The 11994-nt window shown below is 45.8% G+C and overlaps 1 protein-coding gene across 1 annotated transcript in view; it reads right to left on the reverse strand.

The window, feature by feature from the left end:
* Window positions 1-11784, reverse strand: part of MMAB (metabolism of cobalamin associated B) — a 16869-nt gene extending 5085 nt beyond the window's left edge. The window contains exons 1-4 of the mRNA XM_044658853.1: window positions 11615-11784; window positions 4050-4111; window positions 1940-2033; window positions 1684-1741 (exon numbers count right to left, since the gene is read on the reverse strand). Of these exons, the coding sequence (XP_044514788.1) occupies window positions 1684-1741; window positions 1940-2033; window positions 4050-4111; window positions 11615-11742 (342 nt within the window). The 5' untranslated portion in view covers window positions 11743-11784. The remainder of the gene's footprint in view (window positions 1-1683; window positions 1742-1939; window positions 2034-4049; window positions 4112-11614) is intronic.
* Window positions 11785-11994: the final 210 nt, after the last annotated feature.

The following is an 11994-nucleotide window of genomic DNA, read 5'->3' on the forward strand; positions in this document are numbered from 1 at the left end:
GAGAGAGAAAGAGAGAGAGAGGAAGGAAGGAAGGAAGGAAGGAAGGAAGGAAGGAAGGAAGGAAGGAAGGAAGGAAGGAAAAAACCTAGTGAGTTGAGTCTGTACTTATAACCAAAACAAAAGCCAAGATTAATGAGTGAAAATAAAAAATTGAAATGATAAAGAAAAAACCTAGGGCTGTTTTTTAAAAGGTCAGCAACACTTATAAACAAAGATAAAAAAAAAAGAAAGAATAAGTCCAAATTAGAAATGAGGAAAGCAACATAACAATAAAGGCAAATTTAAAAAAATGACTATATACAGATCCATGCTAATAATCTAAGAATTTAAAAGAAATGACTGTTTTCTCCCCAAAGTATATGCAATATCAGAATTAATAAGCAGAGAATCTAATCTAAATAGAACAGGCTTAAAGAAATCAGATAGGCCATTAAATATTTGCACGAAAGGACTAAATCCACATAGATGTGTAAGTAAAAAAAAATGTTTAAAGGAAAAGCAATTTCTTTTCTAAATGGACTGATCCTACAAAAGAGAGAAAGATGGTAGGTTATTCAGTTCCTCCAAGGAAGCAAGTATGGTTTGGATCCCTACCTAAACCAGGTAAAAATAAGGCTGAGAAAGAAAACTGTAGGCCAAGACACTAACTGATTATTCATTTGATTCATTTCTTATTTCAATGAATTGACAACATTAATGAATACTGGCACACCATTTAAAATAGGATAACAGATGTAAAGATGAAAGGGGCTTTTGAGATCATCCAAATGAAATCTCTCACACTACTGAGTCCAGGGGAAATTAAGAGACTGGCCTAACATTATACAGCTAATAATCCTCAGGAATAGAACAGAACTGAAAACAAAAATGACATTGATTATGACCAAGTATGATTTATAATTGGAATGTGTGGGGGACAATTACTCAATATAGTAAATCTTTTAAACAGGAGAAAAAAGGCAAGACTACAGAATTATATCATTTGTCGAAGAGAATGGCTTTGCTAAAACATAGCATTTGGTGATTTTCAAAAACACTTAAAAAAAAAAAGGATGGAAGGATTTTCTTCTTTATATGATAAAAGGCATATATATTTGAAACCATAAGCTAATATCTCTTTTTTGCTGGGATCAGGCAGCAGCCCATCATATTTTTTGAGCAGCCAGAGCCCTTGATACAAGGGAACAGTCCCCGAATTAAGCCTAAAGGGGAAGTCAGGTGTAGCACTATAGAATCAACTCTGACTGTAGCAGATTGACTGCAAAAAGATCCCCCTTCTATGGAACTCCAAATGGAATTGATTTCTATATGCTGGGAATACCACCAACAAAAGCTTCTTCCCCCTGGCCGGTCACTAACATACAAATGAATTGTGGTTTAAGTGGCAACAGGGACTGGAGACCGCACTTCAGAGAGCGCAGGAAACAAGACAAGATTTAACTTGTAGAGGTCAAACCTGATTTTTCATACCAAAAAACCCAGGATGACATAACTCAGAATATAGGGCAGCTCAATGCGTCTCATAGTGCCTTTTGGGAGAATGCAACACCAAATGCTTTCCAAGTTGAGGGGAGGAGGAAGGCCGCCCACACCTGCATGTCTACATCCACTCAAACAACCCTGAGAAGTGCGCCTTCTGCCACTGGTCATTCGACGTTTGGGAAGGGGGATGGTATTACTCACTTGCTCAAGTTCATCCACAAACGTATGGCCCTTTTCTGTGATGAGTTCTATGGCGAACCTAAAGGGGACAGAGGGGAAAAAAAATCACCACTTAGAACAAAGGCTTGGTGGATCTCTCCACTGCTCTGGGCCCACCCAGCATGATCCAGCAAGCTCAATTTTAAGACCCCCTAAGGGGCCTCACAATGACTAAAGTCACTGGCTTCAGAAGTTCCAAAGGCAAAGGAAACTTGGATCCCAATCACATCCTACTCACCCGATAGCTGAACTTAATTCATCAGTAGTCCCCAAGGCATCAAACACTTGGTCATTTTTAAGTCTTCTTTCCCCAGTGAAAGTGCTTGAAAAGCCTATGGGGAAAAGATACCAGAAATCAGCAGTTTGCTCAGTTAACCCCTGGGTCACAGGAGGGTACCCTGGAGGTTTCTCTGCAAGGGTTGTTCCCCAAAACACTTTTTGTCTGTAATAGTTCTTCAGACTCTGAAAAGCACCTGCACTGATGTTATTCAAAGTATGAAGGTAGCTTTAAGAGCAATGGAGAGGGAACATCAGAACTGGGGAGGGGGCTTAGAACAGGGGCTGTCAGGGCTGGGAGGGGCCTTAGAAATCTGGTTTCATTTCTGCCTTTTCCAGAGAAAGAAAAAAGACATCAGAAAGGAGAGACCTTTGTGAAACTCTTAAGGTAGGCCAACTCTGAGACAGATCTAGATGTACAATCCAGGGAGTAAGAAGAAAAATGATCTAGATCAGATCAATAATAACAGTCAGTATCTATAGAGCACTGAGGTTTGCAAAGTGCTTTATAAATATTTTCACTTGATCCTCACAACAATCATGGGATATCGATGTTATTATTCTTCCCATTTTACAGAGAAGGAAACTAAGGTCAAGAGGGTTGACATCTACTCAGGGTCCCAAAGCTAGGAAGTGTCTGAGGCTGGACTTAAACTCAAACCTTCCTGGGTGCCATTCTAGTGCCCTAACCACTTTGCAACTCATCCTTAACTTGCCTATAACCCAGACAAGTTAAAACCACGCTTTGTTACAAGAGCAAAGTTGAACAAAACAACCAAGTCCTGAATGTTAGCTGATAAAAGCAGCCCCACAAAGAAAGGGGGTGCAAAACATTGGAAAATGAGGGGGTACCCTTCAATTGGGGAATGGCTGAACAAATTGTGGCATATGAGGGTGATGGAATACTATTGTGCTGTAAGGAATGATGAACTGCTTATATGAACTGATGCGGAGTGTAAAGAGCAGAACCAAGAGAACATTGTATATAGTTAACTGAAACACTGTGGAATGATTAAATGTGATCAACTTTGCTACTAACAGCAATGCAGTGACCCAGGACAATCCCAAGTGACTTATGAGAAAGAACGCTATCCACATCTAGAGAAAGAACTGTGGGAGCAGAAATGCAGAAGAAAAGCATATGATTTATCATTTGTATGATTTGGGGTTTTGCTTTTAAAAGATGACTCTATTACGAAAATGAATAATATGAAAATAGGTATCAAGTGATAATACATGTATAACCCAGTAGGATTGTTTGTCAGTTCTGAGAGGGGCAAGGGAAGAGAGGAGGGAGAAAAAATGAATCATGTAAACATGAAAAAATACCTGACCTCACCCTTTTTTCTAATCTATGGGGCATGAGACAGTTCAGCAGTCATGGCTGTGAGCCTCAACCAAAGAAGGACATCAGTGTGGAGGTGATGCCTTTCTAAGGTCCTTTGACTGGGAGGCTAACAGTACACTTTGATCCTCAAGGATGAGGAAACAGGTCTAAAGGGGTTCAGGGAACCCTTCTAAAATGGCCAGAATTCATACTCTGTTCCTTCGGCTCTAAGTCGGGCCTGCATCTATTCCATTGCCTCCTGACTGATGTGCCCACACCTGTGGTGCATGAACGGAATGCTGTCTTACTGTGTTGCAACAAGGATGACTGCAAGGCCCAGAGACAAGAAGGGAAAGGTGGATCTGAAGGGATGCAGATAGAACTGGGCAGGACCCAGAATATAATATACACATCGTTTGACTGTGGAGGGGCAAGACCCAAACCATCATGACTGAGCGTGTCCCAGAGATGACTCAGCCTCCCCTCTTTGCAGAGGTGAAGGAGGATGGACGAGGAATCCTGACTCACCATCTGTGGTCAGCGTGCTCCCGGGTTTTGCCAATTGACCTTTATCCTCCATTTAAACATTCTTTGTTACAAGGGAAGGCTCAGCTGGTAGGGAAAGGGGAATCTATCCAGAAACAGAAGACTTGAAAAACCCAAAAGTACTGATGGAAATAAGACAGAAAGGCCCGGCTGTGGCTTATTATGATGTCTTCCCTGTTGCTGTGTCCCTCCCACTTACCTTTGTCTCCCGTTTTGGTGTAAATCTTGGGTATCTTTGATGTCTCTGATGAAGATTGTGGCCTGAGGAGAAATAAATGTTAGGAAATGTTAGTAACCTACTTGGCACTGATTATGTGCAAGGAGGCCCTTTGCTAGGCACCGGGGACCCTGGAAGATAAGGCAGACACAGGCCCTGCCCTCCAGGAACTTAGATGGATATGAGGAATAGAGGCCAGAAGACAACCTGGAGGCGGACATGGGGGATCTCATACGAGCTGTTGGAGGTCCCTTTACCAGGATAGAGAATAACAAAGCCTAGACCAGCCTTAGGAAGAGGTGAAGAGGCGAAGGGATGTGGGCACCAGAAAGGGCTGGTCAGAGGGGAAGTTGTGTACTCCTCTGGCATCTTCCCTCAAGATGCCATCAAGGAAAACTGAGGAAGGCCCCTGGGCCATCTGCTGGGAGTTAGGTGGACAAGAGTGGTTCAGGATGGATAGGCAGGAAGTGTACCACTGGAGTGTAAATGAGAGCTGCTACTATGGACGGCAACAGAAGTTGGGGAAAGCGTCTACCGTTGGGCCCCTGTAGTCCTACCTGTCTAAATAGTCTTTCTTCTCCAAATATGAGGTCAGTGAAAAAACAAGAGGTGCCAAGTCACGGATGTGACTAGAATGTCCTGGGCCCAGGCCTTCGTGACAAACATTGTCTACATAAGTGGGACCCCTCTCCGATAGGAAGCTTGAAAGGCCCCACGCTAACCCCGTGGGGCTGGCCCACTGTTCAGGTGTGTCTCAGCAACCCTCTCTTAAAGTGGCCTCCTCACAACAATTGCTATGGGTTCTATTTGGGTTATTCCTCAACATTTTATGGTATTTGCTGGCCCCGCTGAGGCAAGTTTGTGTCTGCCCTGCCCACCACCCAGGCATGCAGTGCCTCCAGGACTGCCTCTGAGCTTTGTTCCTGTTGCTGTGGACAGAACAATTCCATCCCAGAGAGGACCCCGGGGCAATCAGAAGTGGGCCCTGCGCTGGAGGAGAGAACATTGGCCAATGCCCCATTAAGACATCGCTGTGAACTTTGGCCAAGCCTTAAGGCCCAGCTGGGACAGCTTCAACCGTCTCTCCTCTCCTGCATCCCACAACAAACACTGCCACCTCTCGCTCTGGGATACCCACGAACAATTGTCTCTTGGTTCAGATCCTTTTCACCCCTTGCCTGGATGATTATGGCAGCCCCTGACCTGGGCTCCTTCCCAGGAGTTTCCCATTTGCCTCTTGAATAAAAAACTACCCTTATTCTCAAGCCCTTCACAGCCCAGCTCCAACCAACCTCTCCAGCCTCAATGGTCACAATTCCACCTCTCACAGTCTGGGATTCAGCCACACGGCACCATCTGTCCCTTATTCACTGGGCATCCACCAGGCCTCGGCATGCCTCCTCAGTTCTGGGTCAGAGTTCCTCCCTTCCTTCAGGGAGCAGCCCTTCAACGTGATGTCTTTGTGACTGCCCCAGTGGCTAGTGCCCTGCCCCCAGTGCCTTGTATAGAGCTATTCTGTATTTATTTGCTCCTTTCCCCCTATTTATTCTAGATAGACTTAAATATGTCCTTGTGTGTCCCCTGATGAAATGTCACTTCCTGGTGAGTGGGGTCTGCATCATTCATTGTTATTTGTATGCCCAGCACCTGGCGCAGAGTAGGTGCTTAAGAAATGCTTGTGCTTTTAAAGCCCTCCACATCCAGGCCCCAGCCCATCTTTGTCGTACATTAGGCCCCTGGCTCAGCCTTGGTGGTCAATCGCTCTGGCCTTTTGCTATTTCCTTTCAACCTTCCTGCCTTTGCAGTCATCCTCTGTGCCCATGATATACCCTCCCTTCCCCTGCCTCCAAAAGCAGCTTCTCAGTAGGTCCTGGGTGACCCAACTAAGGAAATAGGACCTGACACACAGTGGGGGCTTTAAAAATGCTGGCTGAGCTGAATTGGGCCTGGGCTTGGTTACCTTTATTTGGCCAACAGGGCTTTGTGGAGAAGGAAAGGGCAACTTTCCCAAAGGCTGGGCTCCTGGAAGAAGCCAGGGCATCTGATCCTGGCAGAGCTGGCTCAGGGGACGCAGAGTTAGAAGGGGCTTTAGAGAAGATCTAATCCAAACCCTTTCTTTACAAGTCCAGACACTGAGGCCCAGAGAGTGGGAAGTAAGGTTTGTTCCAAGGTGACATGGGTTAGTAAAATCCAGGTTCCAATTCCAAAACCCTGCAGGATTCTTTTTTTCTGGAATATTTTCAGGGATGTCGGAGATTTTTTTTCCCTTTGAAAGTGGATCTGATTTTCAAAAAGAACCCAAGTCATTAGTACTAAAGAGAGTGAATGTCTGAGCTGGAAAATCCTGTTTTGGGTCCAAAAGGAAGAGAGACCTTATAGGTACAATCTTATTATGTTTCCTGCAGAGCTAGTAATTTGGCTCTGATGGCAATTCCAAGAGGAGTCTGGGCACGTTTTGCCTGGCAGCTGCACCAGTGGGAAAAATGTCTGGATTCTGAATTTTATGAAAGAGTCAGGAGAACACATACATTTTAATGTTTGTGAAAAAACCAAAAAAACAAACCCACCAAACTCTGTTTGACTTTGTCAAAGTCATACTTCACAGAATCATGGAACATTAGTGCTGGAAAGGCACTCCAAGGGTGTCTTTGTCTGACTTCTTCATTTTACAGATGGGGAAACCAAGGTCTCCAAGAGAAAGCGATTTATCCAAGGACTCACAAAGGAAGGCAGGGGCAGGTAGGGAACAAACATGAGTCTTCTGATTCTCCAATTTCCCTGAAAAAACCTGTTTTCTTGAACCAGAGTAATAATGATCTCAGCTTTTCTTAGGAAACCAAAAACTGTTTCTGTCCCTGTTAAGTAATCATAATCAATTATCAAAGAGTTCTAAAACACACTCTATAAGCCAGGCACTAAAAATGCCAATAGCTCCTCTCCTCGAGGAAGTTCCATTCTACTGGGGGAGACAACATGTATATGAACTGGGGGCACACAAAGCTACAAACAGAACAGCTGGAAGGTCACTTTGGAGCAGTGATTCCCAAAGTGGGCACTACTGCCCCCAGTGGGTGCTGCAGCGATCCAGGGAGACGGGTGATGGCCACAGGTACATTTATCTTTCCTATTAATTGCTATTAAAATTTTTTAAAAATTAATTTCCAGGGGGCTAAGTAATATTTTTTCTGGAAAGGGGGCGGTAGGCCAAAAAAGTTTGGGAACCCCTGCTTTAGAGGAAGGCTCTTGGCAGGAAGGGTCGGAGGGAGGGAGGGACCAGGAGAATCCTCCTGTAGAAGAGAGCACTTGTGTGGGCAAGTCTCTTTACCTGTCTGGGTCTCATTTCCCTCACAGTTAAATGAAGGGGTTGGGGGCCTTGGAGGACTGCTCCAGCCTTCAGTCTGTGATCCTCATATACTGATTGTGGGGAGAGTGAAAATAAGGGGTGGAAGATAAATTCCAGGTTGAAATGCAAGGAGGTTGGCCAACTGAGGTGGGATTGCAGCAAAGCTGGATGGCAAGAGATCTGAGCTGATGGGGAGAGGTAGCCTGCTCTTGGTGGTTGTGCCAGATATTAGGTCACACCAAAGAATCATGGATGTAAAGCTGACGGGACGGACCTCAGATCTTATCTAATTCTCTCATTTTACAGCCAGGAAAACTGTGGCCCAGGAATATGACTCTGACTTTGGGGTTACACAACTAGCACAGCCTTGGGCTAGGGCAGGGTTAGCACCACAAGTCTGGGTGGAGTCACCTTAGTCTATCTGGTCTGGCAACATCACATACTGGTTGTTCTAAGTTTGGCCTAGATGGTATCCTAGTAGGCAAGGGATCCACCTGCCTCAGGAGTGGATTCAGGTGATCAATGATTGAGGGTGGGAGGGCCCTGAAAGGTCATCTGGTACAATCCCCTCCTTTTAAAGATGAAAAAACTGAGGCCTGGGGGTGGGATGGGGGAAGTCATATGGGTAAGAAGTGGCAGAGCCGGGTTTTACCCCGAATCCAGCCTCTGAAGAGGCAGAGTTAGTCTGGAGAAGACAAGGCTTAGGCAGGAAGTGAAGGGCTCAAAGGGCAGCTCTGAGGATTAGATCAGGAGGGAGGTGACCAGAGGCAGAAGAACTTGACGTCTAAGAAGGGAAGCCAGAGGCTTCAGAAGGTGCTCGGTCTCCAATCCTGAAGCTCTGCAAAGACTGGATTTGTCTAGGAAGTCCTGGAGGCTGCTCTCACCAAGCTGTGGATGGGACCAAAAGGTTTCTAGCTCAGAGAGGTCAAAGCACCCAAAACCAGAGTTCAAATCCAGCTCTGCTACTGGCTGACTCAGGGTAAACCACTTACTCTGTTCTCTGGGATTTAGTTCCCCCCTTTGAAACCCAAGGGAGTTGGACTGGATGGAAGAAATCCATCATGCTCCGCTAGGTCAGTACTGTTTCTTGGACTATTGTGATAGCCTTCTGTTTGGTTCCCTTGCTCCAAACTTCTCTCCTTTTCAATCTACTCTTCTGTCTTAGAATCAATACAGTATTGGTTCCAAGGCAGACAAGTGGTAAGGGCTAGGCAATGGGGGTAAGTGACTCACCCAGGATCACAAAGCTAGGAAGTGTCTGAGGTCAAATTTGAACCCAGGACCTTATGTCTCTGGATCTGACTCAAAATCCACTGAGCCAAACTACCCTGGAATCAATCATTAAAAAAAAATTTTTTTTAAATCCTCACTTTCCATCTTAGAAATACTGTGTATTGATTCCAAGGCAGAAGAATGGCAAGGACTAGGCAATGGGGGTTAAGTGACTTGCCCAGGGGTCACACAGCTAGGATGTGTCCCAGGCCAAATTTGAACCCCAAATCACCCATCTTCAGGCCTGATTCTCAATATAATGAGCCACCTTGATGCCCCAGAATCAATCATTCTTAAAGATTCTGCTCAAAGAAAGGTCCAGAAACTCTATTATCTCTAGGATAAATCTCAAACCCTTCTGGCATTTAAAGAAATAAAAATTTCATAATCAGGCTCCAGCCTACCCTTCCATGCTTATGATATAAGATACTCCCTTTTCCTTCCCTTCCCCATTCCAGTCACACTAGACTAACTTGATTCATTTCCCACCTCCATGCCTTTGTCCACAAACTGTGTCTCATATTTTTCCAGCTTCTCTTCTAAGGGAAGCCTTTATTGGTCTCTCAGCTGCTAATGCCCCACCAAACAACTTGTATTTACACCTCTCCACCCACACTAAACCTTGCATATATACACTATACCTTATATTTATACCCCCCCATATATATGTATATATACTTTATATACATATGTTTTATTCTCTAGAAGAATATAATAACTAACATTTATATAGCACTTGAAGGTTTGTGAAAGACTACATATGCCCTCTTCTTCTTTCCTTCTATACTACTTCAATAAATGATCTTAGTAGCTGCCATGGTCTTAATTACCATCTTCTATGCCAATGATTCTTAAATCTCCCTTTCCTAGCCCAGTCTCTCTGCTGAGCTCCAATCTTGCATTTCCATCTGCCTTTCAGACATTTTGGACCAGATGTCCAGAAGACATCTCGATACGTCTAAAACATTGTCATTCCCTCTAAACCCTCCCCCAACTCCCACCTTCCCTCCTATGGTCGAGGGCACCATCATCTTCCTAATCTCTCAGGCTCCCAACCTAGGAGGCATCCTGGATTCCTCACTGTCTCTTACTTCCCATAGCCAAGCCTGTTGATGTCACCTTTGCAGCATCTCTTGAATTTGCTCCCTCCTCCCCTCTGACCACCCCTACCCTGGTGCAGGCCCTCATCCCCTCACACCTGGACCACTGCAGTACCTGCTAGGGGAGATGCCTGTCTCAAGTTTCTCCCTACTCTGATATGAAATTATCTCCCCAAAGTGAAAGTCTGACCATGCCACCCTGATTCTGTTAACTTTTTGTCACTTTCAGGGTCAAACACAAAATCTTCTGTTTGGTACTTGAAGCCTCATCACCCAGTTCCTTCCTTCTTTTCCTACTCTCTGAAACATACTCTTGGCAGTGACACCTGCCTCCTGGCTGTTCCATGAACAAGACCCTCCATTGCTTAGCTCTGGGCATTGATTATCCCCAGTGCCTGGAATGCTCTCCCTCCTCTCCTCATACTACTGACTTCCTTGGTCTCCTCCAAGTCCAGACTAAAATCTCACTACAGGTTCTATAGAAACCCTTCCCTAATCCCAATTAATTTCAGTGTCTTTATTATTTCCTATTTATCCTGTATATAGCTTGCTTTGTTTCTATTTATTAGCATGTTGTCTCCTTCTATTAGACTGTAAGCTTCCTGAGGGCAGCAACTATCTTTAAAACAACAACAAATGTTAACCCTGACTTTCTGTGGCAGAATTAATACTGTGTATTGGTTTCAAGGCAGAAAGGCAGTAAGGGCTAAGCAATGGGGCTTAAGTGACTTGCCCAGGGTCACACAGCTAGGAAGTATTTGAAGTCACATCTGAACTCTCATCCCTAGGTCTGGTTCTCTATCCACAGAGCCACACCCAGCTACCCTATGTTAGGGTTAGGCACATTAGCCTCTTTTTTGTATCCTCAGCGCTTAGCACAGTGCCTGGTACATAATAGGCATTTAATGTTTACTGAATGGCTGTCTTTCCTCTGCTAATTATTTCCTATTTGTCCTGCACATATTACCTTGCTTTGCATATATTTGTTTGCATGTTGTCTTTCCCATTAGACTGTAAGCCCTTTGAGGGAAGTAACTGTCTTTTGCCTCTTTTTGTGTCCCCAGTGCTTAGCACAGTGCATGGCGCCCAGCAGGTGTTTAATATTTGACTGCTACAATAATTCAGGTAAGAGGAGCTATTATTATCCCCATTTTACAGATGAGAAAACTGAGGCAGACAGAGGTTAAGTGATTTGCCCAGAGCCACAGAATCTGTAAATGTCTGAGGCAGGCCCCACACTGTAGCTACTATTACCATCCCCCCTGCCCGCCTCCTGCTTCCTGAGGCAGGAACCTGTTCATTTTTCGTCTTGGTACCAACAGTACTAATGAGCATCGGTGTGGCCAGAATACACAAGAGTTGGCTGCTAAGAAGATATGAGTTCAAGTCACTTAAGTAATGGTCTCTTAGATGACAAACTGCGGAGGAGGCAGGCCTTGCAGCTGGGGGAGGGAATTTCCTTTTCTGGAAGCAAGTCCCAACAGCTGGTACACAGTAGGTGCTTAATAAATACCTTACTGGCTGCTTGCTCAGGGAGAAGTGGGCAGCAAGCGCATGGCGCAGAGTTAAGTGGTGGTGGGGCAGGACTGGCGCCAGGGGCCCTGGGCGCCCCATCCCAGGACGTGTCCTACTGTGGCAGTTGGAGAATGAGGAGGACGTAAATGGCGCAAAAAGCCGGCAGGATGTTGCCATGGTCACGGCTGAACAAGGTTATGTCGCCGCCGCGCTGACGTCAGAGGGGGCGGCGTTACTAAAACGATGCCCAGGCAGGGTCCGTCACGCCCGGGTCTGCTGGGTGGGAAGTACCCTGAGACTTGGGCTCCAGCACTCACCTTTCAGCGCTTTCACCTTGCTGGGATCCGCGGCTTTGCCGGCGGGAACACCGCAGCCCCCGAGCGCTGACCAGGCGGCCGAGGCCTAGGCCCAGGTCCATCCAGCTGACCCTACTCCACAGAGCCATCGCGTTGTACCCGTAGCTTGACCCTGCCCGGATCCCGTACAACCCCTCCGCGGTCACCCCACCACCCACACCACCCCATGTTCTCGCTGTCTAATTGGCCAATGCCTCTCGGCCGAGGGCGGATCCGTCCCTGAAACGCATTTCCGATTGGTTCCGGATGCCCAGTAAGGGCGGTGGTCGGATCACGTGATATACTATCCACACTTCTATTGGGTTCAATGATAGCCAATCGACAAAGGGTCCCTCAGGTCT

Source organism: Gracilinanus agilis, chromosome 1, assembly GCF_016433145.1.
Source record: "Gracilinanus agilis isolate LMUSP501 chromosome 1, AgileGrace, whole genome shotgun sequence".
Taxonomy (NCBI): domain Eukaryota; kingdom Metazoa; phylum Chordata; class Mammalia; order Didelphimorphia; family Didelphidae; genus Gracilinanus; species Gracilinanus agilis.